The sequence below is a fragment of the Hipposideros armiger genome, unplaced genomic scaffold, assembly GCF_001890085.2.
Source record: "Hipposideros armiger isolate ML-2016 unplaced genomic scaffold, ASM189008v1 scaffold_6, whole genome shotgun sequence".
Classification (NCBI taxonomy): domain Eukaryota; kingdom Metazoa; phylum Chordata; class Mammalia; order Chiroptera; family Hipposideridae; genus Hipposideros; species Hipposideros armiger.
Genome location: NW_017731356.1, coordinates 2,271,801 through 2,299,722, shown reverse-complemented (window position 1 = coordinate 2,299,722; position 27,922 = coordinate 2,271,801). Strand labels below are relative to the sequence as shown.

The 27,922-nt window shown below is 45.2% G+C and overlaps 1 protein-coding gene across 2 annotated transcripts; it reads left to right on the top strand.

Moving 5' to 3' along the window:
- Window positions 1-6,612: 6,612 nt before the first annotated feature.
- On the top strand, window positions 6,613-27,559 carry SELL (selectin L). 2 transcript variants are annotated; one of them, XM_019646643.1, is made up of 10 exons: window positions 6,613-6,715; window positions 6,844-6,943; window positions 7,740-7,809; window positions 9,623-10,009; window positions 10,976-11,083; window positions 14,482-14,667; window positions 15,855-16,040; window positions 17,597-17,725; window positions 21,500-21,518; window positions 26,284-27,559. In XM_019646643.1, the coding sequence occupies exons 2-10, from the start codon at window positions 6,941-6,943 to the stop codon at window positions 26,300-26,302; spliced, it is 1,107 nt and encodes a 368-aa protein (XP_019502188.1). In that variant the 5' UTR covers window positions 6,613-6,715; window positions 6,844-6,940; the 3' UTR covers window positions 26,303-27,559. The 2 variants fall into 2 exon arrangements, with proteins under 2 accessions (XP_019502188.1, XP_019502178.1); XM_019646633.1 differs by having other exon boundaries at window positions 6,828-6,943.
- The last annotated feature ends 363 nt before the right edge of the window (window positions 27,560-27,922 follow it).

Genomic DNA, 27,922 nt, shown 5'->3' with positions numbered 1-27,922 from the left:
AAGAACCAAAATCCAGTGGGCGAGGCCTGCTTGCCACCCAGAGGACTCAACGGCTCCTGGAGCGAAAGGACATTCTCTTCCCGGAAAAAGTAAAGAAGCCAAGCTCTGGAATCTCAGAATTCCTTCCCCAGGTTTCCCTTGCTCATTGGGAAACCTTGGTAGAGAAACACAGTACTTGGTAACATTGTTTCTTTCTTCTGCTCCCCTAGTATTTCAAACTGCTGATTATGAAGTTGTTGTCATGGGGTTGAGTAATACTTGTCAAAAGTTTAGAGGAAACAAATTGGCCAAAGATATTCTATTACTGACTTGGAAAAAAATGACAAATTTTTAACGCCCATGGATGACTTCATGGGAAAGGGTGTTAATGGTGCAAATCCTTCTGAATATTCTATGTAAAGATTACTAAGCACAGCCTTAGTCATGTTTATCCCTGTGGGACTCACTCTTTTTAAAGCGTTCTTAGAGATTGTATGTTTTTTTACTTGCATTGAGTATGTATTCCATTATTCTTAATTCAGTTCAAGTGTTGTAGGGACTTGAAAATGTGTAAATAGAAGGACTATGATTGGGTAATAATTACTTATTGTAAATCACCACCTCTTTGTTTATTAACCAATTCTAATGTTATATCTGTATTGAGTGAATGTATTTCAAGAAAAAGGCAGCTGTTGTCCCCTCACAATGGATAATGTTAACCAGTGTACAGTTCTGAATGTTACACAACAATTGCTTTAAGAACCATGAGTAGTATCAGGAGAGTAAAAATTAAATGGCCTACATGTGTATACTGTCAGGTATTTTTTTCAAAAATATGGTTTCCATGAGGCCAAATGTTCTGACTTGGTAAAAGCATAACAGCGAATGAATGAAGGTGCAATTCTGTGAATGTCTTTGTTGAAAAGAACAATGTAGAAATAGGGGCGTGCTCTGCATTCCTAAAAGGGTGTTTGTCAGATGTGATGTGTCAACGTCTAATTCTTGTCTAGTACATAAAATTTTACATTCATGCTAGGAACTCACCACGTAAGGAATTCACCCAGTGGATTTTACAAAGTGAAGACGTCTAATAATGATTTCCTAATTGTTTTATCATTTGTTGGGCTGTTCTTGAAGAGAGGAAAGCCTGAATGAGCAACTATTTATACTTATTTATGAGGGAGTTTAAAATTCCTAAGGAATCTGGTTTTTGGTTGATCCCTGGCAATGAGCAACCCCCAGTCAGTAATCGCCAAAGCTGCTCCAAGTTCACAGCGTGTGACAATCAAAACTCTCCCCCACTTCCATGAACTTGGCACGTGTTCAGAAGTGCTGAGGGAGGAGGAGTGCCGGCTGCAGACTGGCAAAAACAGAGGCAAAAGGAACCGGGGAGAGGTGATGAAGATCAGAACTGCAGAAGTTTTTAAGGGGCAAAGGATGCTGGGAAATTAGGGAGAGAGAAAAATCCACCTCTGGTGATCAGGCTACACATGGAATGAATTATCATTTTATCTGAAACTGTTCCAATGTTGTAAATATTTATATGGGCTGCATTGGAAATAGCTGTGTGAAATATAAATGTGCTCGGGGTTTGGGTTTTATAAAGTATTTTAAATTATGATTGAAAATATTTTGCAATTTTTAAAGTATGTATTTATTTAAGTGTATGTTATACTAATGGTATTTGACATGGCACTATAAAGTTTGATAATAAACGTGTTTATATTTAGCTCAGTGCATGGGCTCTTTCTTTAAAAATCCTGTGTTATTTAGATAAAACTCCCATACCATAAAATTCGCCCTTTTTAAGTGTACAATCCAATAGTTTTCGGTATATCTACAAGGTCCTGCAACTATCACCACTATTTAACTCCAGAGTGTAGCTGTCACTACAAAAAAAGTAACCCAATATCCATTAGCAGTCACTTTCCATCTAAAAGCCTCTGGTAACCACAAATCTACTTTCTGTCCTTCTCTGGACATTTCATATAAATGGAATCATACAATATGTGGCCTTTGAGTCTGGCTTCTTTCCCTTAAGAAAATGTGTTCAAGGCTAATTCATTTTATAGCACGTATCAGGACTTCATCCTCATTTTATAGCACATATCAGGACTTCATCCCCCCTGTTTATGTCTGAATAATACTCTGCGATGTGAATAGGCCACATTTTCTTTTCCCATTTGCCAATTGGTGGGCATTTGGGTTGTTTCTGCGTTTTGGCGATCGTGAATAATGCTGCTGTGAACATCCACGCACACGTTTTTGAGTAGCCTTATGTTTTCAATCCCCTCAGGCGTATACCCAAAAGTGCAATTGCTGAGTCATCCAGTAACTCCATGTGTCATTTTCTGAGGAGCAGCCAAATTGTCCTCCAGAAGGGCCTCCACCATTTTACAACCCCGGCAGCAGCGTGTGAGGGTCCCAGTGTCTCTACATTCTGTCTAATATTTGCGATTGTCTGTCTTTTTAAGTATCCCCATGCCAGTGGGTGTAAAGTGGTATATGTGTACAGATGGGTCCCTGCATCAATACTGAATGGTTGTCTAAAAAAATATCAACACTCTAACATCGATCGTTACGATCAGTGAAACGAAGTCCTCCTGGAGTCTGGCCTCACCCTCTTCTCAGTTCTCGGTGACTCGAGTTAAGCAACCCCCCTTCATTTACTCTCCAGACTCAGTTTTTCTCCAGGACTAGAGCCAGTGTAGGTTTTTTTGCCACCTAAAAATATGTCTTCTCTCTCCTGGAACAGTGTCAATCCACAAAGCCTGGTGTGTACCAAGCTAAAAACCTCAAGAATCTCATTGTTTACCAAAGAACCAAAATACCTGAAATTTCTGAGAAAGCACAGTTTCATTTTTGACTTGGTTACCCAGGCTCAAGAAAACTGTGGCTATGACACTGTCATCGGCTATCATCGGTTTCATTTTGATTTTATACTTCCTCTAAACTCAAAAGTATTGCTTAACAGAAAATTAAAGAAAAAAAATGAATAACAAGGATAGATTCTGCTAATGAGGTCTGTTTTCATGTAGGATTGAAACAGGCACATAACTTGAGACATTAGCTCAAAATGCAGAGAGAATGTGATTACTGGCTTTTCCTGGTCAAAAATGAGAGACTACACTGAATTGATTCAGAAATACAGGCGCCCAAGTCAAATGGAGATGGCTACATGGCAAGAAATAAGAAATGGAAAAATTCTTGGTGTGAGCAGATTAGAAGAGAGCTTTTATGGAAGAAAACAAAAATCTATCCATGCCAGAGTTCGACCTACATGCCCACCCACCTCCACGGCCTTATCAAGGTCAAGGCCATCATGGCTACCGCTTTTCCTTACACCTTGAGTGTAAGCCCTCTGATCGCCTTTCATCTCTTAGGCAGTTCACGCAAATTGCTGTCTCCTGACCCAACCTTGCTTTCCTTCCCAAATTCTTCCTTGCCGTCCTCTGGAATTCTTGCTCCACAATCAGCAACCCATCCCCGCGCCCTCCCCACTACCTTCCAGTTCCTCTCCAAAGCTTTCTTCTACCTTCTTGCTTTAACAGCAGACCTGCCTGAGAACATCACCCGCCCTGCAACTCTCTCTCGTGATAGTGTTTATTCTCTCATACCCCACACCTCAGGGTTGGAAGGCAGAGTGGTGTCTTCCCTTATGAGGCATTCCTCTTACTGATCTTTGTTCTTCTAGCCTCATAACAAGTGAAAAAGAGAAAGAAAACCACCTCTGGAGCTCACGACCCTAAGATGTCTTCTCACTGTCCTCATCGCTGCGCAGGGACCTACCAGCTCCTCATGCACTGATGACTGTGGCACAAGCGCTGGTCTTCCTCCTCCTTTAATCGGATCCTAAATTCCTATGTGCGTTCACCAGTCAGGTTCACAGCCCATCCCACCTCTCCAACAGGATTCTCCTCCACTCAGCTCGAGCTACCTTCTCCCCTGGGCATAGCGTTAACCTTGACATCACCAAGACTGTATCAACCCTCCAACCACACCATCAAGCATCCCGCTCTTTAATTACAGTCTCCTACTGCGAGAGGCTTATTGCTCAAGTATCTCATCGCGAAGCATCTTAATCCTACCTCACCGAACCCCCAGTTCCTTTGTTTCTAACCATCAACCTCTGCTTCTTCATTTCCATTCTCTCCTGCACTGTTGCCAAACGTGTCTTGTCTCCATACTGGGATTTTAAACTGTGCCTTTTGAGAAAACTCATTTTATTTGGGAAAAGTGGCCCTGCTCCTTACGAGGACCCCACGCCTGCATTTGTTCATCCACTTATTTGTTTATTCTTCTAATACATATTTGTTGAGTGTATACTATGTGTCAAGAATGCTACACTCTAGAAGTACAGCAGTGCACAAAGGCATTTTGTCCCCAACCCCACGGAACTTAGACTCTCCCAGAGAAGACAGATGGTAAACAAACAATTGTACAAATGATGATTTAAGTATAATTAAAGAAAGGAAGGAAAACATGGGCTGTGAGAGCACTCAAGAGGTGGCCTAGTCAAAGGGTAACGCCAGGTGTTCCAAGGCAGCGAGTGGGCAGCAGCGGCTGTCCAGCGTGGATGGGCTGCGTGCGTGAAGGGGCACGGTGTGAATGAGGACTAGGTTTTGGGTGGCCTGTGGGGGGTGTCAATGACTTGGAGCCAGAGTATCTCAACTGCAGACCGAGAACCTGGAGTCTGGTGAGTTTATGGGGCCTTCATCGGTAACCCAGGTGACAAGGGCCTGTTCCAGGGCTGTTATGGGGAAGGAAACGCAGTTATTAGAAGAACTATTGATAGGAGTTTGCGCCATGAGCAGATCAGATGAAGAAAAAAATTCTCCTTCGTTATGGCCAAAACTCTGTTGTGCTTTTAATCTTTTCTTTTTCTTTCTTTTTTCTTTTTAAATTTATAAGAGTTTATTTGAGCCAAACTGACAAAAATTGCCAGGAAGCAAAGTTTCAATGGATTGAGAAAATGCTCCCTATTCTTTCTTTTTATTTTTCCTGCCTTGTTGCTGCACATGCCTTTTGCGGTAAAATGACTTTATAAACCAGCAGCATCACGATGGATAAGCACATAGGAATAGAAAAATACTTTCATTTCTCTTGGCTTAGAGTCTTGGGAGGAAAACGCTAAAATTGTAAGGTGGAAGTCATACTTATTGTGAACCTTTGGCTTAAGTAACTGGAGGGGTGGGGTTATAAGCTACCGAGATGGGGAAGGCTGTGGGGAGAGCACTCCAGATTAGGAGGGTAGGTGCACAAGTTCAGACTGGCCCATGTGAAAATGGAGCGGCGGATTCAACAACTCAGTGGAGAGAGCAGGCATCTGGCTGAGAGCATTCCCAGGGCAGAGGAGCGGCCCTGGATGGAAATAGAAACTCGGGAGTCATCAGCGTGTAGACGGGGCTCCAGGTTAAGAGGCTGGCCTGGGTCAAGTTCATGAGGGTAAATAAGAGAAAAGCAGTGGGCCCTGGAGGGTTTGCTGGTTGTGGGGCAGAGGTAGAAGCAACGGAGGACACAGACCAGACCTAGGGAGGGACGTGGGGGGAGAACCGGGAGCTGGGTGGCCAGAGCGGGGCAGGATGGAGAACCGGCTTCGGTGGCCTGGAGGACCTGAATGAGCAGCCTCGTTCACAGGGCGCGTGCGGGTGACAGCCTGACAGGATGAGGGCTTGAAGAAGAGGGCAGAAACCCCCCGTCTAGACACGTCTTTGGGGGAAGAGGAGGAGACGGGCTCTTCCTGGGGCTCCTTGGCTCCAGCTCTGGGCCCATTTCCACGTGTCTTCCGGGCTCCATCCGGAAGTCCAGCTGAAGCCCCAAGAGCACGGGCTGCAGAACTGACTGCCCCCGGCTCCGAATCCCAGCTGTGCGTCTTACCAGTGATGTGACTAAGGCGACTTTCCTAGCCTGTCTGAGACTTTTTACATGGGGATATTCATAGCAGCCACTGGGGAGCAGCAGTATTTAATCTTTGATAAAATACGATAGTAAGTAGGCAGCCTTAACTCCATAGCTATTGCTGTTATCTTTTTTTAAATGCAAATCTGATGGTCAGTGACTCTTCCCCACCAGGGCACATGGGCTCTCCTTTCCTAGGCAGTCTAACTCCTTTCCATTTTACACTCAGCCCTCAAACCCCTCGGGGCAAAAAACTGGAGCTGCTCTTTCTCTTTGAGCTTAAGGGGAGGAGGTGCCCTTCCCAAGGACGTCCACTAGGGGGTGAGCAAGGAAAGCGGGAAGAAGAAGGAACTGAAATGAATAGAGCCTGGTGGTTAGCTCTACCCAAGTTTCACTGACAACGTAAATGTGTCCGAAGCACGGTTTTGATTGTGTGGTGTTTGCAACCATCAGGGCCCCTCTACCACGGAGAGCCAGGAGTCAGCCTAGTGCTTATAAAAAAAGAGAGACAGAGACAGAGATATGTAGAGAGGGAAAAGAGAGGGAGAGAGGGAGGGAAAGAGGGAAGGAAGGAAGGAAGGAAAGAAGGAAGGAAGGAAGGAAGGAAGGAAGGAAGGAAGGAAAGAAGGAAGGAAGGAAAGAAGGAAGGAAGGAAGGAAGGAAGGAAGGAAGGAAGGAAAGAAGGAAGGAAAGAAGGAAGGAAGGAAGGATTGGAGAATGGAAGAAGGAAGGAGAGAGCGAAGAAGAAAAGAGGAAAGGTAGACTCTAATAACACTACCCTTGGCCAGCAGCTCTTTTTCTCAGGGGAGGTGACAGAGGCGATCAGACTAGGAAAGAGGTAAAGAAAGAGGAGCCAGAAGAGATGGGGGAAGTGGGAGGGAGAAGGGGAGGGGAGGGTGTGAGAGTGGGTTAGAGAAATGGAAAAAAGCAAGCCTTTCGGTGACACTCAGCACAGCGTCTCCGCAGCACAGCACACCTAGCCTTGGGCCGGGACTGGAGGGAGGCCCCTGGAGCCGAGAGAGAGGTGAAGCTCCCAGAGGACGAGAGGAGGACGAGCAAAGCCATGGTGAGCTTTCAGCCTGAAAGACTTTCAGGTGCTCAGCTAGAACCTCCTCTGGGGACTGCAGAGGCAGGGGGCAAGGGACAAGAAGCAACACATTTCATTCCTGGTTTTACAAAAGCTACGAAGTAAAACTGCTCAGTGCTCGTAGAATCTCTCCTTTCAGATGTGCTGACTTCTTGGCTTGTGTCTGGGGAGCTTCTGGAAGGACTAGCTTGGTGGAATTAGCACTTTTGCTACAAAACCCAGCAGCTACCTGAGAAGTGATGCACTTCAGACAATCTGTGGTCTTGTCATCTGAGTTGCTCAAAATATATTTAGTTGAAAAGAAAATGAACTGCTTTTCTTTACTGGTGTCTGGCTACCTAATTCTTTTAGGTATTGGAAGCAGTGGCCCGTCATAATCAAGGGTGAGATTTTAACATTAAATCTAGACATCAGTCATTTATTAAGCCACAATGAACAATTTAAAATAATATATACAAAGTATCAAATTGTTTCCTCTAACAGCTCAGCAAAAAGGTAGGTACAGAAAAATGACTGAAATGTAGGGGAAAAAAATCAAGCAGTAACAATCAACAACTTGAGGCTATGACATTAAAAAAAATAACAGCGTCAGTTTTGAGGCAAATTTAACATTACTCTTTCCTCAGTGCCTGGGAAGTCTATGACCTTGGCCAGGGTTACTAAGTATATGTGTTTTGTTTTGAATTTTAAGAAAGTTGTAGGCATCTCCTTAAGGTGCTGTAGATGTGTCATTGAAGCGTATAGATCCAAGTATAATTTTGTATTTTATTTTCAGACACTTTCATGGAAATGCCAGAGTGCTCAGAGGGTCTTCAAGCTGTGGGTGTGGACAGTGCTCTGTTGTGGTACGTTCTGCCGTTTGTCAATTGCTACGCTTCCCCCCCCCCCACTTGTTTCTTTTCCCTAAGTATCCACTAGGTACACATAGTCACAGGGAAAATGAATAGGTAAGTAGCCGTTTGTTCGTTCTAGCCTTTCTATGAAGACCTCTTTTCTTCCTCTCACCTTTAGTACTTCCCCCGAAACCGCCTAAGCCTGCCACACCCTTGCAGCCCGAATGCTGATAAACCCACAGAGATCTTAGTTATGGAGGCATAAGGCCAATTGGGCAATACCGAATAGGGAACTGACAACCTACACCAAGTCCTCAGCACTGGGCTTCCTTGTGCTCACCTAGGGCTGAGTGGACATCAATGGCGTTGCTACAGTTCCACTGGGAGCTCTGCCAGGCAGGCCCTTCGCATGTGTTTCCATCCTCCTCCCACTGACGTGACAAGTTTTATGTCTGATGCTTGAAGACTGTTCAGCAACAGTTTTGAAATTGCTTTCCCATTTCCTAAGTAAGCTAGTTTCTTCTTGCTCCCTCGCTTGCATTTTCAGCTCTGGCCATGCGAACGGGCCGTTTCCTGGGCCCTTCACACATTCCTTACAACACATCTGCCTCATGCCACCTGCGGCCCCAGGGCTCTTTTCATTCAACAAGTGTTTTCCGAGTCCCTGCAAGGTGCCCAACATGGCTCTAGGCACTGAGGATACAGCGGTGAGCAAAACAGTCCCTTCCCTCTTAGAACATTCTGGTTGGCATGCTCCTTCAAAACTCTGCTCAAGTGTTTAATTTCTGGTATTCTTTACTCATATCCATTTCACAGCTCCTGGTTCACTGTGGGTGTGTCTAATGTGATCAAGGTTAATTCTATGTTTTCTTTGCATCTGCTAGTCCTTGTTAGGAATCCTTAGGAGACTATAAACATCGGGTCCATTTTCTGTGGTTATTTCTCCATGGTATTTGCCCTACACAATGAAAACTCTGTCACTTTTACCTTATGGTATAATACTGTTTCACATAAACCATATGATGCTTAGAATGGCATGTATAATTTTGGGGTCATTGTGTAATTATGTGCTTGTTTTGGTTTCTTCAAAGCCCTCATAGTTGAAGCACCAGTATGTTGATTAAATACTATCAATTGAGTATCTTTGCGTACAGATCACGACCTAAATAAATTTCACAGTCCTACATCATTTGGTTTTGTAGGTTATTCTTTTTTATTAGCATTATGCAGTTAGATATCTAAGGATTGGGCTGTATACCGAGGCTTTCCCAGGAGCAGTTCCTTCTACGGCAAAATACTACCTTTTTGATATGAAAGCGATTCTTATCAATATGCCAATATTCCTGTTCTTATTTTACTCCTCTCTTAGAAACTTAAATGTTGGCCTTCAGAAAAGGATCCTGGGACCAAAAGTGGATAGTAAATCTTAGGGATATATGATATTATGATATTATACTTAAATTCACTTTAAATGATTGACAGCGACTAAGATAAAGGAAATGTGAATTTCTAAACTACGTTGGTTAAATTTCATGTGAAAGAATTATTTCATGAAAATAAAGCCGCCAAATTTGTCTCTAGAAAGCCACCAAATATGTAGAAAATCAAGCTGTGTGCAAAAGAATTCTTTATTATGGTGAAAAGTGATTAGGACTAGGAGAGCTAGCTGCTGCTTCAAATCTGCACATGACTAATTCTGTGGTCCCAAGGAGGTAACTGATGCCCTTGAAGTCTCCGTTTCCTCATTGCTAAGCAGCAGACTCAGTTCCAGGTTTTTTTCCAGCTCAAACAGTGAGTCTGTATCATGCACACTGATGTCTTTCAGATTTCTCTGCATATCATGGAACCCACGGCTGGACTTACCATTACTCTGACAAACCCATGAACTGGCCAAACGCTAGAAGTTTCTGCCAACAAAACTACACGGATTTAGTTGCCATACAAAACAAGGGGGAAATTGAGTACCTGAACAAGACACTTCCCTTCAGTCGTTCTTACTACTGGATAGGAATCCGGAAGGTAGGAGGGGTGTGGACTTGGGTGGGAACCAACAAGTCTCTCACTGAAGAAGCGGAGAACTGGGGAGACGGGGAGCCCAACAACAAGAAGACGAAAGAGGACTGCGTGGAGATCTACATCAAGAGGGCCAAAGACGCAGGAAAATGGAATGACGACGCTTGCCACAAACGGAAGGCAGCCCTGTGTTACACAGGTAGGGAGGCTGTCCAGGCTGCTACGCGGCTCAGGAAGGGCCAGAGGGAGAGTGATAGGGCCAACCCCATGGGAATGCTGGGGGACGAGAACGGCGGTAGCGCATTTTAACCAAGTCCGATCCTCGAAGTACACTGGAATCATTTTCGCTTTGGAGTATTTTTGCTGTGTGAGGCTGGTCCCAACACCTAAAAACTATACCCCTGATTCCGTTTATATACAAGATGATAAGTATCCACGCAAAGTAAAGAGGAGGAAGTAGACAGTCAGTGTCCCTGATAATAAGGCAGAGAAGGGGGAGCAGAGAGATGCCCCCCACCCCCAGAGCTTAGGCTCGCGTCACCTCCGTTTCCTCACTGTAAAGTGGATGGCTTGGTGTCGCGTTTCCTTCTTGGCCTAACCATATAATTCTAGATAATGAAAAATTGCGGTGTTTCATTGTCTGTGCTGTATGAAAATTTCTGTAAAGGCTATTACAACACTTGCAAAACAGTTGGGATTTTTAACGGTGAAACATAGTCCATTTGGTCTCTTGTAAATGGGACTCCCTATTAATATAGCAAAGCTGGACTTTGCCATCTTTCTAGAGATCTTTCTATAAAGAAAGACAGTGGCAAGCACACTACAGAAATGATTAGCGGGTCATCATTTAACCTGCTTATTACATTAAAACCAAAGTAATTTCAAGAGTTTCAATGCATGCCACCAAGTTTCCCCAAAATGTTAGAGTATTAGCATTGGTAAATTCATTCTAAAAACAAATGTCTATGGCTATATGGCCAGTATATGATGTAAATAAAAATTTTAGCGCATGGTTTTTATGCAAAAAAATGCTACAAATGTACGAATATAGCTTTCCTGCTTATAAAAATAGCCTCGGCCAAAAAAGTGACCTATATCTAAAGAAATGACTATGAGTACTAAAAAGTCATCACATTAACATGATTGATTTCTGACCCCCTTGAAGCTTCTTGCCAGCCTTCATTGTGCAGTGGCCATGGAGAATGCGTGGAAACCATCAACAATTACACCTGCAGCTGTGACGTGGGGTACTACGGGCCCCAGTGCCAGTTCGGTAAGCCCCTTTCCTCTCTTTGTTTCTCCCTGTGTCAAATTAGAGGGGTCATTGCAGCTTCTGGAAGGTCATGGGGACAAAGTGATCCTAGCCATTCTGAGAAACGAGAAGTTCTGATCAGAAGGCTCTGCTTGCACAATGGTACTTTTCCGTAAAGATTTCATAAGTCAGCATGAAGTTTCAATTCACTCCTCAACATGTCTTCCTGAGAGCCACAAAGAACACAGCTGGGAGGATTAAAACAATGAATCAGGCAGGCTACATTCCTGCTTGGATGCAACCCATCCTCTCATGAGCTGGTTGGGTTCATCAGCACTCTAAAGGCTGAGAAAAACGAAAACATACATTGTTAGGAGGCGAGTTATCCAGAAGGGAATCTTGCTTGTGTATGGAATCCTCAAAGTCATACCAGGGCAAGGCCAAAAAGAAAAGTTCACATAATGATACACAATACACATAGATCAAATATCTATAATAATAAATCCTACACATTTAGTAGGGCTGGGTATTTTAGGGGCTATAAAGGCAAATCTATTCTAGATTCTGCCCTGAAATCTATTATAGATTTACAATTAACTAGTGGAAATTATATAGGCTCATAACTTAGATTGATGCAAAGCAAGATAAGTTGGAATAAACTTGTGGAGACTGGAAATTGCCCAATGAAATAATCTGGCCTTTGCTTAACAAGGAAAGGCCACTTAATATCGTAGCACTTGCATTTAGGGCAACCATCCTAGAAGCTGTGCATAAGATGGGCTGGGTAGCAAAGAGAGAGAAAATGGAGAGAATCATTAGAAGTCTATTGAAATCATTCAGCGTCACGGTGGTGGAAAGAGATAGGAAAGAAAACACAGATTCAAAGACAAGGAGCCTTTGACGCAGTCAACTCACTACTGAAAGAAACATAACACCCTTTGACTGATACTGACTGATTTTCAAAACTATGTTTGAAGTATCTGGTGCACAAAATAGAAAATTACGAGGAAGGAAAAAAAAAGCAACATTTGTAAAGAATACAGAATTAAAGCCAAAATAAATGTAAATGTCAACCAAGTGGAACAGATCAAACTCACTTCACTTGGCTCTTGAGCCATGACTCCCACCCAATACTTGACCCTCTCTGCATTCCTAAACTTTATTGTTTAATTCTTATGTCGCTGGCATGCCCATTGCACTGCTTTTTGAACATTTTGATCTTCTTTGTTTTGGCTATCACCCTTTCCTGGTTTTCTTTCTACCTTAGGATCATTTGCCTTTGGGTTTCTCCATGGACTCTAATCCAAGCCCATGGGTTAACTATTGTTATTTCTTAGCTACCTTTTGTCCATTGTTCTTTTGACTTTCTCAGCCCCTTTGATCAAACCTGCCAACTTTCATGAACTCACAAATCTATGTTAGCTTTGCACTGACAAATCTGTTTCCAGCCTTGAACTCTAAATATGCAAAGCATATCCTGTGGTATGCCCACACGACTGTAAAATCATTGTCCTCACACAGCTTTCCTTTTTGCATTCCTTATCTCTGTATGTGGTACCACCACTTACATAGGTACCCTGCTGTGAAGTCCCCTCCCCCTATATTTATGCAACGTAACACACTACTCATGTTTATAACTTACTATTTCTCCAATCTGTCTACTTGTCAACTCTACTACCATCGCCCTCATTAACTTCCTCCTAGATCATTGCAGTCATTTCTAAGCTGACTTCCACAGCTTTAAATGAGCTCCCCTCAAATACATTATTCATATGACAGGCAGGCTGGTCACTTAAAAACAATCAAACAAACATCACATATATGTGACCATCCACCCTTTAATTTCTACCTGTCGTTTTTCCTACGGGATACATCTAAACTCCTCAAGGCCTAGAGTAAGGCCGATACCTAGTAGGTACTCATCAAAACAGTGGGAACAAAGAGCATTTTGTCTTAGCTCCTGTCTGTCTCCCTAATCTCAGCTCCATCATCGCCTACCTCCTCTTTCCTTTCAGTAACATAAAAATGCATGTAGTTCTCCACACTGACCAGACGTGCTTTGCATCTCATCAGCTTGCTTATGGTTTTCTCTCATTGTGCATTTGGCTAATGCACCTGTTTATCTTTAAGACATAGTTCAGGGACCTCTTCTTTAAGGAACTTTCTGTGGAACCCAAGATAGGCTAAGTGTCCCTATTTTTCGTTCCAGTGACTCCATGTCTATCTTTCTTAGTTATCCCACATTAGATGAAGTCAGCTATTTACCTGCCTGTGTCCCCTGGTAGACTGAGAGCCACTTGGGGTCAGTATCTTACTTATCATTGTATCTGTAAGATTGAGATTATGCCCGGAATATATTAGGCACTTGCTTGTGGAATTAGTTGAACTGGACAATGCAATTTACCTGAATTCGGACTTGGGCTGTATCTGGAAAATATATAACATCTTCTAATTCCTTGGATTCATTCTTTATTGAAATTTTAAGAGCAAGAACAGGATGGCTCAAATTTGAGAAGAAATAAGACCCGAGAGTTGCAATATTTGCCCCAATGGCATGGCAGGGCCTAAAAGGTGAGGACTGATGTTCAAGTCTTAATTTGATCCACTACACCACCAACTGGAGAGGGAGATAGAGTTTCTGGAGAAGGTTGTCCAAATCAGAACTAAAGTTGTAGAACTGAGCTAGGAAGGGTGAAGACAGAATCGAGGCTGAGATGCTTCCTAAAGCTTTAATCTCCTCTCATAAAGAAGACTAATGATGGACACCCACTGTTTCTCAAAACCGCCTACTCCCAGCACACTAATGTACTCAAGGGCTCCTATTTGACTGTAATTTCCAATCTGTGCTTGCTGTTCCCACTTAAACCCATCTAGGTTTAAACACTCTTTCCCCAGATAATGCCAAAGATAACAAAACCAGCTAATGTTTAATTAAGACTGCCTATGAACCAGGTTCTCTTCTAAGTCCTTGACTTGCATTAAAATCATTTCATTCCCACACAACTCTAGGAAGTTAATACAATGATCACATTCCTATCTCATAGATGAAGAAACTGAGCCTGGAGGGGTTAAGTCACCTTGCTTAAAGGCACTTGATTATCAAGTGGCAGAGCTAGGATTCAAACCCAGTGACCAGGTCCTCTGACCACGACCCCATGCTGTTTCTTTTCTTCTTCTTCTTTTTTTTTAAATTATTTTTCTTCTTCTTTTTTTTAAATAACTTTTTCTTTTTTCTAAATTGGGAAACAGTGTGTTTTCCAGGACCCATCAGCTCCAAGTCAAGTAGTTGTTTCAATCCAGTTGTGGAGGGCGCAGCTCAGTGGCCCATGTGGGGATTGAACCGGCAACCTTGGTGTTATGAGCACTGCATTCTAACCCCCTGAGCTAACTGGCCATCCCTGTTTCTTTTCTTATTGCAGTGTTTCAGTGCGAGTCTTTGCAGGCCCCCAAGCTGGGCACCATGGACTGTATTCACCCTTTGGGAGACTTCAGCTACAGCTCACAGTGTACCTTCAATTGCTCTGAGGGAACAGAAATGGCTGGGTCTGAAGAAACCACCTGTGGACCATCTGGAACGTGGTCATCTCCAGAACCAACCTGTCAAGGTGAGAAACCGTTCCCTGGAGGCTTTGTCATAACGGTGCTAGGTGTGCAAAGTGAGAAAATGTGGTGAAGTCTTGCTATGAAGCCTGTATCCTCTCCTGGAGCACAATTTAACCTGAGGTTAGACTGTGATGCTTTTCAGAGGGGTTACTATTACTAAAATCAAAAAGAAAAACCACAAACAAAAAAATAACAGCCTCCGAAGCCATCTCACAGCACGCACGAAATTTTCAGCCATCGTTGTGGTTACACTGATTTTTTTTTCCCACTCCTCATTGTCATGGCATAAATAATCACTCGTGCTGAACCTCAGCTAAATTTTGGTTGTTCTCCCTGTCAATCACACCTACTTTTTGTGGTGTCGTACTTAACACCAACCAAATATCCTTCTCGGAGGGTACAGGTCTATTTTTATTGTTTTATTTGCTTATTTGTGAAATCATCTTTTACTTTTTCTCCTCCATGAACTCTCAGGAGAATAACAACTGCTGGCAAAAACAAAAAAGCACAATTTATTGATCTTTTTTATATGTGACATATGGGGGACGTTTTAACTGTCAAGCAGATGATCCCTACACGGGAGAACACTGGTGGTGCCTGAGCTTGGGAGGTTTGGCTACAGTGTCTACATGTGTGCTTCTGACTCACTAGTTTAAGTGGTTTAATTGCAGGAGAACTGTCAAAATCATTTATTGAAATCATAGCACTAAATTGACTGGCCTGCTGAATTTTACAAAAGATGAGGGACTTGCCCTAGTGAACTGGGATGTTTTTGCCCATTGCTTGGGTGGACTTGAGAGCAGGTGACAGGGTGGAGCTGCCCTACAATCACTATGGAGAATATTCTGGAAGAGCTCTTGATGCAAAGGCCATGTAGCAGAGCACTTCCAGCGGAACTGGAGAGTGACCAGGGCTGGGGGGGGGGCCCCGGAGGGCCAAATCCCCTTCCTTTCCCCCACCTCCCACCTCCAAAGGCTTTCCTTGCTCCCCTGGGCTCACCCCTGACTCACCACTCTCCATCATTCTCCAAAAAATTGAGTCTGGAAGCATTACCAGAAGCAGTTTCCAGATAGAAATGTCTAGATCCCTGCGGATGGCTCCCCAGTTGAGGCAGGCACCTTTGGCTAAAAGCCTTTGGTCCAAGGAGGACCCCTGCTCAGAAATACTGGTTTTTCCTTTTTCGTTGAAGTGGTTTCATGTAAGCCACTAACAGCACCCGATTTGGGGACCATGGACTGTAGTCACCCGCTGGCCGAATTCAGCTTTACCTCCACGTGCACCTTCAACTGCTCAGAAGGCACTGAGTTGATCGGGGAGCAGGAAACGACCTGTGGATCCTATGGAACCTGGACGAGCCCTGGTCCAATATGTCAAAGTGAGTAAGTTTGCCCCAATATACTGAAGACTTTACAGATGGAGCTGATGGTGGGGGAAGATATATTGAGCCTCTGCATTTTAGTTTGCTAAATGTATGTGGCTTAAAAATAAAGGTGTGCACATTAATTTACTATAAAATCCTTGGCTAGGCTTGTCTCTTCCTTCAGTGAAAGCCACTTCTTCTTTCAGCCAATTTGCAACTCCTCCCATCTTAACCCTTAACCTCTAAGCCCTCTGTCTCTACCCGCTTATTTCTTATGCATTCTTCTATTCCAGGACAATCTCACTTCTCTGCTAGTCCATTCAAGTGTGGCTACAAAGGTCCCCAATGGCCACCTAATTCCCAAAGCAGTGGTCACTTCTCAGGTATCACTAATCCAATGCCTCCCGAATCTGTCTGTGCACGAGGATGACTGCGTCGCCCCCATCTCTCCTTATCATCTGCCTGACACAGTGCCTGACAGTAGACGCTCCATAAATGCACGTGAAATTAGCATGTGAAAGAATAGCCACCCCTATCTGCCCCTGAGAGCATCTGCACCAATGGCAAAAGTCTGGAAATGGTAGGGTCCATGGATGCTGTTGGAGAAGCTGGTCTCTGTGTGGCCAGGGCCAGGTGGTGGGTTAGAGGGCTGGGAGGTGGTATGCCATCTTCAGGGGAGGACTGTGTATCAGGCGTATGGGACTTATCCTTTTAAGGTGGGGCTACTTTGCATTTCCTCATCCTCATGCAGCCAATAGGCGCCCTCGGTTTGGATCCTCTGGGAGTTTGCACCTCCTTCCCATTATAGATTAGGGCTTGGGGATGGCAGCACTTTGAAAGGGTTCATCAAAGCCAAGTGAGGAATAAGGGACATAGCCACACCCAGTGCCAACATGCGAAAGGAGGCTCTTTAACTAGTGACATGACAAGATGGATTTTTTCCTATTGGTATTTTTTTTAACAAGGCTCCCAAATGAACTTAGTTCGCACTGACAAGAAGATACATAGATATATCCTCTTACTTATTTGTGAAGAAAGTGGAGGGGGTGGTAGGGCCACATCATTTGAAAGACAGATTTGTACCGGGTCCTTGACCTGTAAACATCAAGCACCTATGTTTGCACAGCTGCTTCCAAGTAAAAGCACTAATGGTTTCCTTTGATTGATAAGGTATCTTGTGCAGATCACTGGCTTTTATTTTTCCTGCAGTCAGGTCAGACGATTTAGCTCTCCTCAGTGCCTTAGAGTCCCATCCATTGAACAAGGACCATGGAGCTAAGTACAATGATGACTGTCTCTTGCCAATGTCTTTAGGCGCATCTCCCAGGAACTCCACTAATCACAGACCTTGGAAGTGAGATTCCACAGGCATTGTGCTAGAAGAGCTGGCCCAATCCTTTGCCTCCGACTCATCACGGGCATCCCCATGCCAGCTTCCTCAGGTGTCAGATGGCATCCAATGGGCTACTGTTAGGAGATGTAGGGAGGGAAAAAGTCCAATATCATGAGATGGAACTAAGGAAATAATGCTTGCAGCTTCCTGCTATGCGCCTTACTGGTTTCTCTTTCAGAACTGGACAGGAGTTTCTCGATGATCAAGGAAGGCAACTATAACCCCCTCTTCATCCCAGTGGCAGTCATGGTCACCGCGTTCTCGGGGCTGGCATTTATCATTTGGTTGGCAAGGCGATTAAAAAAAGGTATGTGAGCTTACCTTCATGTGAAAAATAATACAACTTTAAAGAGGAAAAAATAGAGAGACCCACAGGAAATTAAGTATGATAGCTCCGACTGAGGCAGGATGCCATGCCCTGTCTCACATCAGTCCCTGGAGATGTGGGAAGCAGCGCAGGACACACTTGCATTGAAATATGTTGGCTGATGTTTGCTTTTCATCCAACGAAAATGCATTTTTTAAAATGCCTCCGGTCTTCAAGGCAGCTTGCTAGGGTGGTAACAGACAAATGAGATGCTCTAACGGTTCTTGGCTCTGGTTGAATTCTGAGCAAAAGGATGCCTGTTGTCTGCCCTCCAGGGGCCTGTGTGCTCTTGATCTTAGTGTCAAAACTCCACTAGGAAGTAAACCTCATGTCCAGTAAGGGGTTCAAGGCGCCTTGTCAAGTGCCTCATATCTGCCTGGCTCCTGACATGTGGAGCTGCACTGTCCGTGGGAGAAATCCCCCCACTTTCCCCAGGGGCACAGCCCCCACCAAAGGCACCACACGCTCCCACTTCCCCTCCACTCTGGACGGAGAAGAGAAGGGAATGAGGAGAGCTGCCTCGAGAAGCCAGCATCTGCTGCCTGGAGTAGCAGATGGGACACCAGAGAAGAGGGGACACTCTCCCCTCCCCCGAGCGTGTCCAAAGCCTAAAGGGGAACCACCCGCTGGTGACAGGCCCACAGTCTGCGCAGACCTGGGGTTGTGTGCAGCCGTGTTATCCAACATCACCTGGCAGGAACATTCAAGACTATGAAAGTCATGGGCATTAAGCAGCTTTTAACACATTCCTGCTTCAAGTTCAGGGCTATCGATGACCTCAGAACAGCTGCTTACCAACCGCTCTGTGCTGTCTTTCTGCACCTCCACCCACCCAGCCTTACTGGCAGTTGTGGGAGTATTAGCCACCAGTCCCCACTGGGCTTCCGCTAGGATCTGATCTCTCACCCCAAATGTAAGAATAAGAGAACTAGATTCCTTTTTCTAACCAACCCAGAGAGACAGTGGAGAGGGCGCGCCAGATGTGCAAGAACTTCATGAGCTGCAAACTGGGAGCACGGAGCAGTTCAAATGTCTACTCCTGCTGTTAGAAATTCTAAGATCGGATGCCAACATCTTACAGCACCATACTAAGTATGTAAGCATGGCACTAAGGCAAAAGGAAAATTAGACTTTTCTCCCACGAGTGATTCTCATTTCCACTGAGACTTCAGTCCTCCTGCTTTGGGGGATGATGGCTGAATGGAGGGGTAGAGGACAGAGGGTGTCGTTACACATTGCCCTCTGGATTTGGGGGCTATGAATAGTCTAAATAACCTTTTAGGACTTTAGGGCTGAGTCACCTGCCTAAGGAGGATATTGATTCCTAAATTCCTAATAATAAATGTTTGTAGATCTAGAGAACTGAATTGAAGTTGTGTGTATTTACTGAGGAGTGAGCTGGCTAAAGCTGTTTGATAAGAAGGGGTGAGAAAGGCAATGGAGTTGTTTTTAAATTTTTTTACCCTGGAGTCATTTCTGTACAAGATCTCAAACTGATAGCTTGAAAGCTACGTGCCCCTGCTGTGGGAATCAGTGTGGGGCAAACAGGAAACAGATAACGGGCAGTTAGGCTAGTTACAGTTATGCCAACAAAGAGAAGAGAAGCCCCAAAAACATCACCAACTTTGGAGGCAAGTCAGGGTATCCTGAGTGTAATGTTTAAAAATTGTCTTCATTTGTGAAACCTCTGCTGATCTCTCCGACTTTCAAGTGACTTTGTCTTCCAAAACCTCTAGTTGTAAGCTAGTTGAAACACGCAGCGTATTATTCAGATGATGGGTGGGTCCCCAGGCTACACCCCTAGAAAACGTCTAACAGAATGGAGCTGATGCATTTACAAGAGTAAAAGGCAAGAACAAGAAAGCTGGCTATGTGCAGTGCTCATGGACGCGGAGGATGTTACTGGTTTGGGGGGTTCAGAAAGCTGGAAAAGGGAGACAGGTGAATATTTAGAGCATAGCAGCTGCTGTAATGACCAGAGTGTGGACCCCTGTCCTGTCCTCCAATGGACCTTCTGAACCCGCCCTTGCCCCCCTTCCTGCCCCCCCCCCGCCCAGTTGTCTTGCTATCCAGACTTCAGCCCCTTTCTTCTGAGGCAGGCAGAGGGGTGGGCTGCAGAATCACGCTCCCCGGTGCCTGGGCTTGTCTAGAAACGTGTTTCCCTCACCATCATCACTCTTTGATTGGTCATCACTGGCCCTGTTTGGCAAATGAGGAAACTGAGGCAGTGATGTTTTCAGCCAAATCTCAAGTCTCCTGTCAGCAGGACCCAGAGTCGGACATCAGACCCCCATCTAGATGTGCCCCCTGAAACCACCGGTCTTCGGGTGAACGAGGCTGTATTTTTTCCCCGTCGGTTGGAAGACTTTACCACCTGAACCAACTCACACGGTTAGAACAGGGCACGAAACCGAATACACGACCCCTTAGTTCCCTTTTCTTCAAAAGGAAACTCAGTAGGAACAGACTCTCATTCAAGTATTGTTGTGCATTTAATTGGCCCTAAAAGTAAAAGATATAGGACGATAAATAAGCAGAATCTGAAATGAATTCAGATTTAACTCTCTCTGCCGAAGTATTAATGTATTTGGTCCATGTCACCAACAGGCTGAAGTTGGGAAGAAATATTTAAAATAGTAATTTCTAACATTTTCAAGGTTTAAAATAGTAATTGAACACTGTCTAAGCTCTAGACTCTGGGCTAAATACTTTGAATACATTTTGTTTTATCAACTCAATGAGGAAGAGATCATTTCATGCCCCTTTCACAGATGGAGAAATTCTGACGTAGGGAGGATAAGTAACTATTCAGAGACACACCGCCAGTAGCAAACTAGGACTTGCACCCAGATTGGATGATTCTAGAGCTCCAGTTGATAGCCACTGAAATATACTGCTTCCCAGTGATTTTTTTTCTCTTCAAAAAGCTTTTTTTTCCCCTGGAGTCCAACTGTCCAGTTTGTTTATCTACTTATTTATACTCTGCTTTAAAAAAAAAAAGTAAGCTAATTTACAAAAATGTATTCAACAGAGCCAGTTAAAATTAGTTAAAAAGAAAAAGAAGGCTAACATTCAGGGTACAAAAATAGGTTGGAACCAGGGGTGACGTTAGAACACCAAACGTGTGTCCTGAAGTCTTAGACGCTTGATTAAAGAGGGTGTTGGGTCTGGCTTGGAGTTTCCCTGCAACCAGTCAAACAAGGAAACATACAGCTGTGCTAGTCGCTGGGTTTGTAAGATAAAAACATGCTGGTTTCTTAGAGAAGGTGTGTAACTCCTGCCACTGAGACCTGAGTGACATCTCTGCTGTGGATGCTCTGAGAAGATGGCATGAGACGGGATGACGCATGTTCTTGCAGCATTAGTGATGCAGTGTCCTAGGGAAGAATCTGCAGGTGGGACGGGACGGCAGGTCAGGAAGGGATGGACACAGGAGTGGGTACCTTGGGTCTGATGGTCAGGCAACGCGGGCCGCACCGAGGACGGAACGAAGCCCTGAGAACCACCTACACCCACAGGCCTGTTCCATCAGAGCACTCATCGCTGTCTGAACTGGAACCTTAACCCCTGAAATGCAGGTGGGAGCCACCAATCAAATGCATAATACACTTAAGAAGACAGCTTTGAGGACGTGACTCTCATTTTACTCTTACTTCAAAAAATTGAGATCGTCTATGTTTGCTGATGCTGTTTTTCTGTTTCTTCTATTTTTAGGCAAAAAGTCTCAGAAAAGGTAAGTTTGATGAGCGAGGGGTTTCTACATCTGTTGGTGTCTTCTCTACCTTCCTTAAGATGCTTCCTGTTAGAGTCAGACACGTGAACTCCTTTGTAGCTATTTACATGAGGTCTCATTCAAATGAAGCCTCCCTTAAAAAGCTGTTGTTTTTTAGAAGTAGTGAAGCTGAATGAATGAATGAATGAATGGGACCTATTAGGAAAGGGCAGTTATGTAAAGGGAGCTTTTTCTGATTGTCCCTGAATTTTTCCTTTTTTTCCCCCTTGTCCTGGCTCAACATGAGGGCAATACTTACTAAACACAGTATTCAGGAAACATCCAATTCAGCAAACATTTATTGAGAAACTGATGACTCCCAGGCTTTAAGAAGAAGGTAGTGCTCCAGCCCCCGGGTCCCCAGTGCCTGCTGCTCTGATAAACACTGACCTTCAGAAATCTGAAGTTAGCAAGCAGCATAAATTCTATCTGCAGCTTCCCTAAAGAGACAATTTTTTTTTAAAGATTTTATTGGGGAATTGGGGAAGGGGAACAGCCAAGTTATCCTTCAGTCTTAGTTGTGGAGGGCGCAGCTAGCTCAGTTCCAAGTCCAGTCGCCATCCGGCCACCCGTCGACAGCTTGTGGCCACTCGGCTCAAGGTGCCGTGTTCAATCTTAGTTGCGGGGGGGCGTAGCCCACCACCCCATGCGGGAGTCGAACCAGCAACCTTGTTGTTAGGAGCACGTGCTCTCACCCGCTGAGCCATCCTGCCACCTGTTGGCAGCTTAGCGGCAGCTCAGCTCGGGCGCAGCTCCCTGGCCCATGTGGGAATCGAACCAGTGACCCTGTTGCTCAGCACTCGCACTCTTAACCGCTTGGCTGGCCAAGAGACAATTTTTTTAGTTTGGTCTTAAACCACAGGTTTCTTCAACACATACTGAGAAGAGATGCAGATGTGTGAAAATGCATGGCCCATCTCACAGAAATGAAGATGACAAAACATTTCTCAGTTTGAGGGGCTTGGTGACTTGCTCTGAAATGTTAGGGAGGAGACTGTAAGTAAAAAGAACTATGAAGATGAGGCTTTGGTGACATACTAAGTACCCAGCTAGACTCGGGACCCTTTCGATATGCTGGACATGAAGCGTGATGGTCCCTGAGAAGGTTGGTTCCTTATTCAGACAAACATCCTAAAAACCACAAATTGTTACTGAGAAGTTCTTAGTTCAGTGGGCTGTGCCCAGAGTGCAAAAGTAGGGGAGACATAAGAGCACAGAACAATCTAGAAGCCATCGCAAAGAGAGTGAACTTATCTTGAGGTCTGGGGGGTGTCACCATAGTTTAAGCAGCTGAGTGTTATGCTGACATTTGCATCTTGAAGACCTTTGCATCTGATCTATTAGGGTCACTCTACACAAACATGGGAAGTGGGTGAGCTTGGAGGCAAAGTACTGTCTTGGAGGAATTTGAAGTTATTGGGCTAAAGCTGATAGTGCCTGTCTAGAGAAATGGCAGTGAAGACGTGTTCATGAGATAAGAGGAGGTAGAATTAATTGAATATGGTTATTAACTGGCTGAGAGAGAGAGAGAGAGAGAGAGAGAGAGAGAGAGAGAGAGAGAGAGAGAGAGAGGGAGAATTCAAAGAAGTTGTCACAGTTCTGATCAGGGAACGGATGACTGGTTTCTATCTGTGCCAAACGGTACTATTTCCTGAGAAGGGCACAAAAGCATGGGTTTGGAGGTAGGGCTCCAGGGTTCGGTGTTGTACATGTTGTGCTTAAGGCGTCTGCAGCTCATCCACAGGGTCCGCCTTGGGGCAGGAGACGTGGATTTCGGGGTTGAGGTAACAGCCATCTCAGGAGCAGATGCAATCATCCAGGGAGAGCGCAGTGTGAGGACGAAAGAGGATATAACAGAGGAAGCGGGGACCAGAGCAACATCAGTGTGGAGCCATCAGCTAAGGCATGGAGACTGGGAAGAGGTTTCTAGGGTTAGGAGGAGAGGACGGGGTCGAGAAGGCTTAGGAAAGAAGGAAACGCTGCCAGAACCAGCAAGTGTTCACTGGACGTGACGAGGGCGTTGGCGAGGAGGCTCAGACCTTGACTCTCCCATGAAAGGTGCTATCACGACACGCTGCCTTTGGCTCTCTTTTTAGTGTTGAGGTCATGACAGAAGTCCCACAGCCAGGGGACGAGCAAAAGGTGGGGATGAGAAAATAGAGGTAGAACGCATAAGCTATCTCTTTTAAAAAGCTTGGCTGCAAGAAGGTGAGAAAATTGGGGGTGATAGGGCAGGGAAGTGGGGTCAGTGGAGGTCCCTTTAGTCTACATTATTGCCCCATCTTCCATTCGATAGTGTAGATGGGGACCTAGACCCTTCTCTGGGCTGGCCTCCTATCTCTGTGGGCAGGAAATCCACAAGATGGAAAGCCTTCTTTCATGCTCACACCCACTGAGTGAAAGTTTTTCTGGCACATTCTACCCAGAGCTCTTTTCTGGCCACAGGAACCACCTGTGTTCTAATTACCACTAGATGGAAGCAGATCAATTCAACTTTTTAGATGTCCGTGGGGAACAGGAAGAGATGCTAGCAGGAAGAAGAGTATTAGCATTTGGTTAATTACCATATTAAGCTAATTGCCACACCAAGTTGAATGACTCACTGATTTTTACAATGAATCCACCAATAGTTGTATATTGAACACCTCTGTGTAGGAACAAGGCTAAGCTGGACTGAGACACCAAGACGAGTAAATCCTTGTCCTGGACCTAAGGGAGATTATCTCGCTAGGGAGTTGAGACAGAAAGAGAGAAAAAGAAAATCAGAAAAGTATAAGGCAGGATATAGTTATGAATTCTGTATGGAAGAAAAGACTCCTTTAAGACAGACGATATTTGATGATCACAGACAATCTGAAAACCGAGATGGATCCTGGGTTGGTTTTGAAGGATGGATAGGACGCAGGCGTGTGGAGCGACGCAGGGAAGGCAGCCTAGAGAGATGAGGTGGCTGGCATGGCAGCAGGACTCTGAAAGCATGGCAGGGGCCAGTGTGTAGAAGTGCCTACAGCCCACGGTACAGAGGGGCTGTGATGAGAAGGTGAAGGGGGCCATCAGCACAGGTCCTTAATGCTCCCCCAGATGTTCTAGAAAAACCTAGCAAGGAAGAGTGATTTGCCCAGCTGCCTAGGAACACCTCTCGTTTATTGACCAAGGTGACTTTAGTTCATAGAATCATAGAATTTTAGGTCTGGAAAGGGTTTTTGTGGACATGGCATTCCAACTGTGGATAACCGAGCTAACTGAATAACTTCCCTCTAGGCTCTGAGCTAGTGACAGAGTTAGTTACAATAATAATAAAATTTATCAAGTGCCCCGTGCCCTGTTCTAAATTTCACAGGTCTGAAATCATTAAGTATGGCCTGCAGGCCTGTGTGGGCAGGAATGACCCGTTTTGCAGGTAAAGGAACAGAGAAATTCAATAGTGGGACCGAGGTCCCTGAATAAATGGCAAGGCTTAGATTTGTACCCACCTAGATCCAAAGAGCATGCTGTTACCCTTTATGCTTCTAGAACTCAGGACCCTTGACTCCCAGGTGAGAGCTGTGAAGTCCCAGACACGCCCCTCCAGTAATGTGATAACTGTTTTTCACGCTGAAACCACTGTGTGATGGCACTGAGGAAGGGTGGGGTGGAAGAAAGAGGGCGTGTTTCTAGAGCAAGCCAAAGGCAAAATGAACATGGCAGGGGCTGAACACCATGTGTCAATATTTTTAACACCCTTGAGCTGAAGGTCGTCGCCCTTGGTGCTCAATCCTATTAGCTTTTGCTTGATGAGTGGTGAACTCCTAGGGCATTTGTGGTTTCAATTTCTTGCTGGGTTATTTTGACTCTTCTGCAAACTGGTTCTGTTTATCATTCATTTGGTTTCTAGTGTCTAAATTCTGCCTGGGTAAAAGCTACACCCAAGACACACAGGAAGACACGATGCCAACCTCAGAGGAGGCCTATGTGAAATACTGTTTTCAGAAAACATTTTTTATCTCTGCCTTGGCAAGCATGTTTGCAGCTGCTGAACTGTGGTTTCCCCTGGCAGTTCATCATGAGAACAGGCTCAGAATCTGAGTCTCCTGTGAAAGGTGCTATTAAGACACACCACATCGGGTTTTCTCCATCCTTTCCAAGAATGAGACCACTGTTTCACACACACACACACACACACACACACACACACACACACACCAAGCATCATTTATTTCATGAACTGGACTTTGTCACCATCTCCTTACGCCGTGCCCACCAGAGTCGGGCCTTGAGACCCACCACCATAGCTTGCGTGGATTTTTAGTTTCTCTGATTCCTCTTTCCGCTTGGCCAGCCTGCTACTTCCCTGGCTTTCCGCTGTTCAGACTCGACCTGAAGTGTCCCACCTGCTCACTAGCTCTGAAGCCCAAGCCTGTGCTGCAGGCGATTCCCGCTGTGCTCTGTGGGGCAGCGGTAAGAGCATCACCAGGGAGCTGGTTAGAGATGCAGAACCTCAGGCCCCGCCCAGACCCGCGGATCAGGGCCTGAGCCCCCCTCTGGGTGGGGAGCCCCTGAGCATGTGAGGAGTGCTGCTCTGGGGTTCTGTCCCCATTCCTCTGCCTCAGGGCCTGTCCTGCATATTGTCTCGCCCACAGGAGATAGTTGCTTTACTTCTCACCTTTAGTAGATATTCACCTTTCCCGCTGACACTTTAGTTTTTCAGCTCCTCTGTCTAACTTACATTCTCTTGTTTTTCATTCAGCACGGATGACCCGTACTAAACCACCCTCCATGAAAGAAAATTTTCGGGGTCCTACAGCATCCCTGGATCCTCCTGACCCCCATGAGACATTCCGGACACTGGGGTGTCTCCTCCACTGAGATGACGTGCGTCTCTTTCGGGACATCTGAGAAGATTTCTCCACGACCGGCAGCTCCCCCTGGCCCCTTGTGCCCCTCGCCCACCCCCACCCTCCGCCCGCAGTTGTGTTTTTGTAGCTCAGGGGTTCATTCTCTTTCCTGTGCAGAAACGAGACCACAGGGGGAAAGGAATACTGTGGCACGTACAGGTGTCCGATTCGCTCTCTTTCTTGACTCCTGTTTGCAGTTTCAATTCAAGGCTGCACCTGGCGACATGTACTTCTAAATACAGCGAAGGTTTGCTACATAGGCAACCACAGGTTCAGCTGGGTTGTTGCACATCACATTTTAACTCCTGGCCCTCCAGTAGACTGCGGGGGGGAGCGGGGAACAAAGTCATAGGAAGTTCATAAAATGGATGTTATCCTTGCTTTCCAACTCCAGCAAAATAACGAAGTTCAGCTCCAAAGCAGAAAAGTCCTATTTGCACTGTAGCCCCACCTCCTGTAAATGGGGGCCGTCCTATCAGACGCCTCCGGCCTCCCCCCTCCTTCAGCCCGCTCCCTTTGTCAGCTGGCTAATTCCGACACACAGCATCTCATGAGCACCAAACAGGAGGAGAGAGGAGAAAGATAGCTGGCATTGCTTTTTTTTTGGGGGGGGGGAGAGGATTTGGGGTTTGTTGTCTCTTTTTATTAGGCCCACCCAGATTTTTTGAATTCCATGTTTCTTTTAAAACCACTATATTGTTAATAAAGAAACATTATCACCAGGACGCCAGCTGCAGGCAGCGCCTCTTTGATGTCATACAGAAGAGTTAAATCAAGGGGAAAGCGATTCCTTGCCCGGCTGGAGTGCTCCCCTTCCCGCCCCCAATTCTCTCATCCTTCTATCTGGATTCCATCTATCTTTAAGATTCACCTCAGGCCTTCCCCACCCTCACTGCTTCTTTCATTACTCACCCTTAACTCGTCCAACTCATGGTAATCTCCCCTGCCTGGCTTCCTACTGCAAGGTTGTTTTTTTGTTTTTAATATTACCTAGTTTGTCATTTTAAAAATTATCATATGTAAATTTCCTCACCAAAGAAGCTCTGCCTTCCCTGAGGGCAGAGATTGTGCCACCTCCCTGCAGTGCCTATTGCATTACTCGACAGTCAATAAATGTGTATTCAGATAAACCAGAAAGCATCCAGTGCACTGTTGACATAAGTTGCGGTAAACCCTCTCTCTCCACGGCATGTGATGACCTGAACAGACACTCATCTAATGTCAAGGGCTGAATTCCTATAACACAACAGGGCCCTATGCAAAAACTAGTCGGAAACACCTCCGTGTCCCATGGCCAGTCCAGCTTCCGGACACAGTTTTACATGCTTTGGGAATGTCTTTTTTGTGATGGTTACATTCTCCTTTCTCCAAGCCATCTCGGATTCTGCATGACAACAAGGGCTGTTGCAGGAGATTCCTCACGTTTCTCACTGTAAATCTGGGCCATGTCACTGACATCACAGGGCTTAGGATACACCCGTCAGAGTGTCC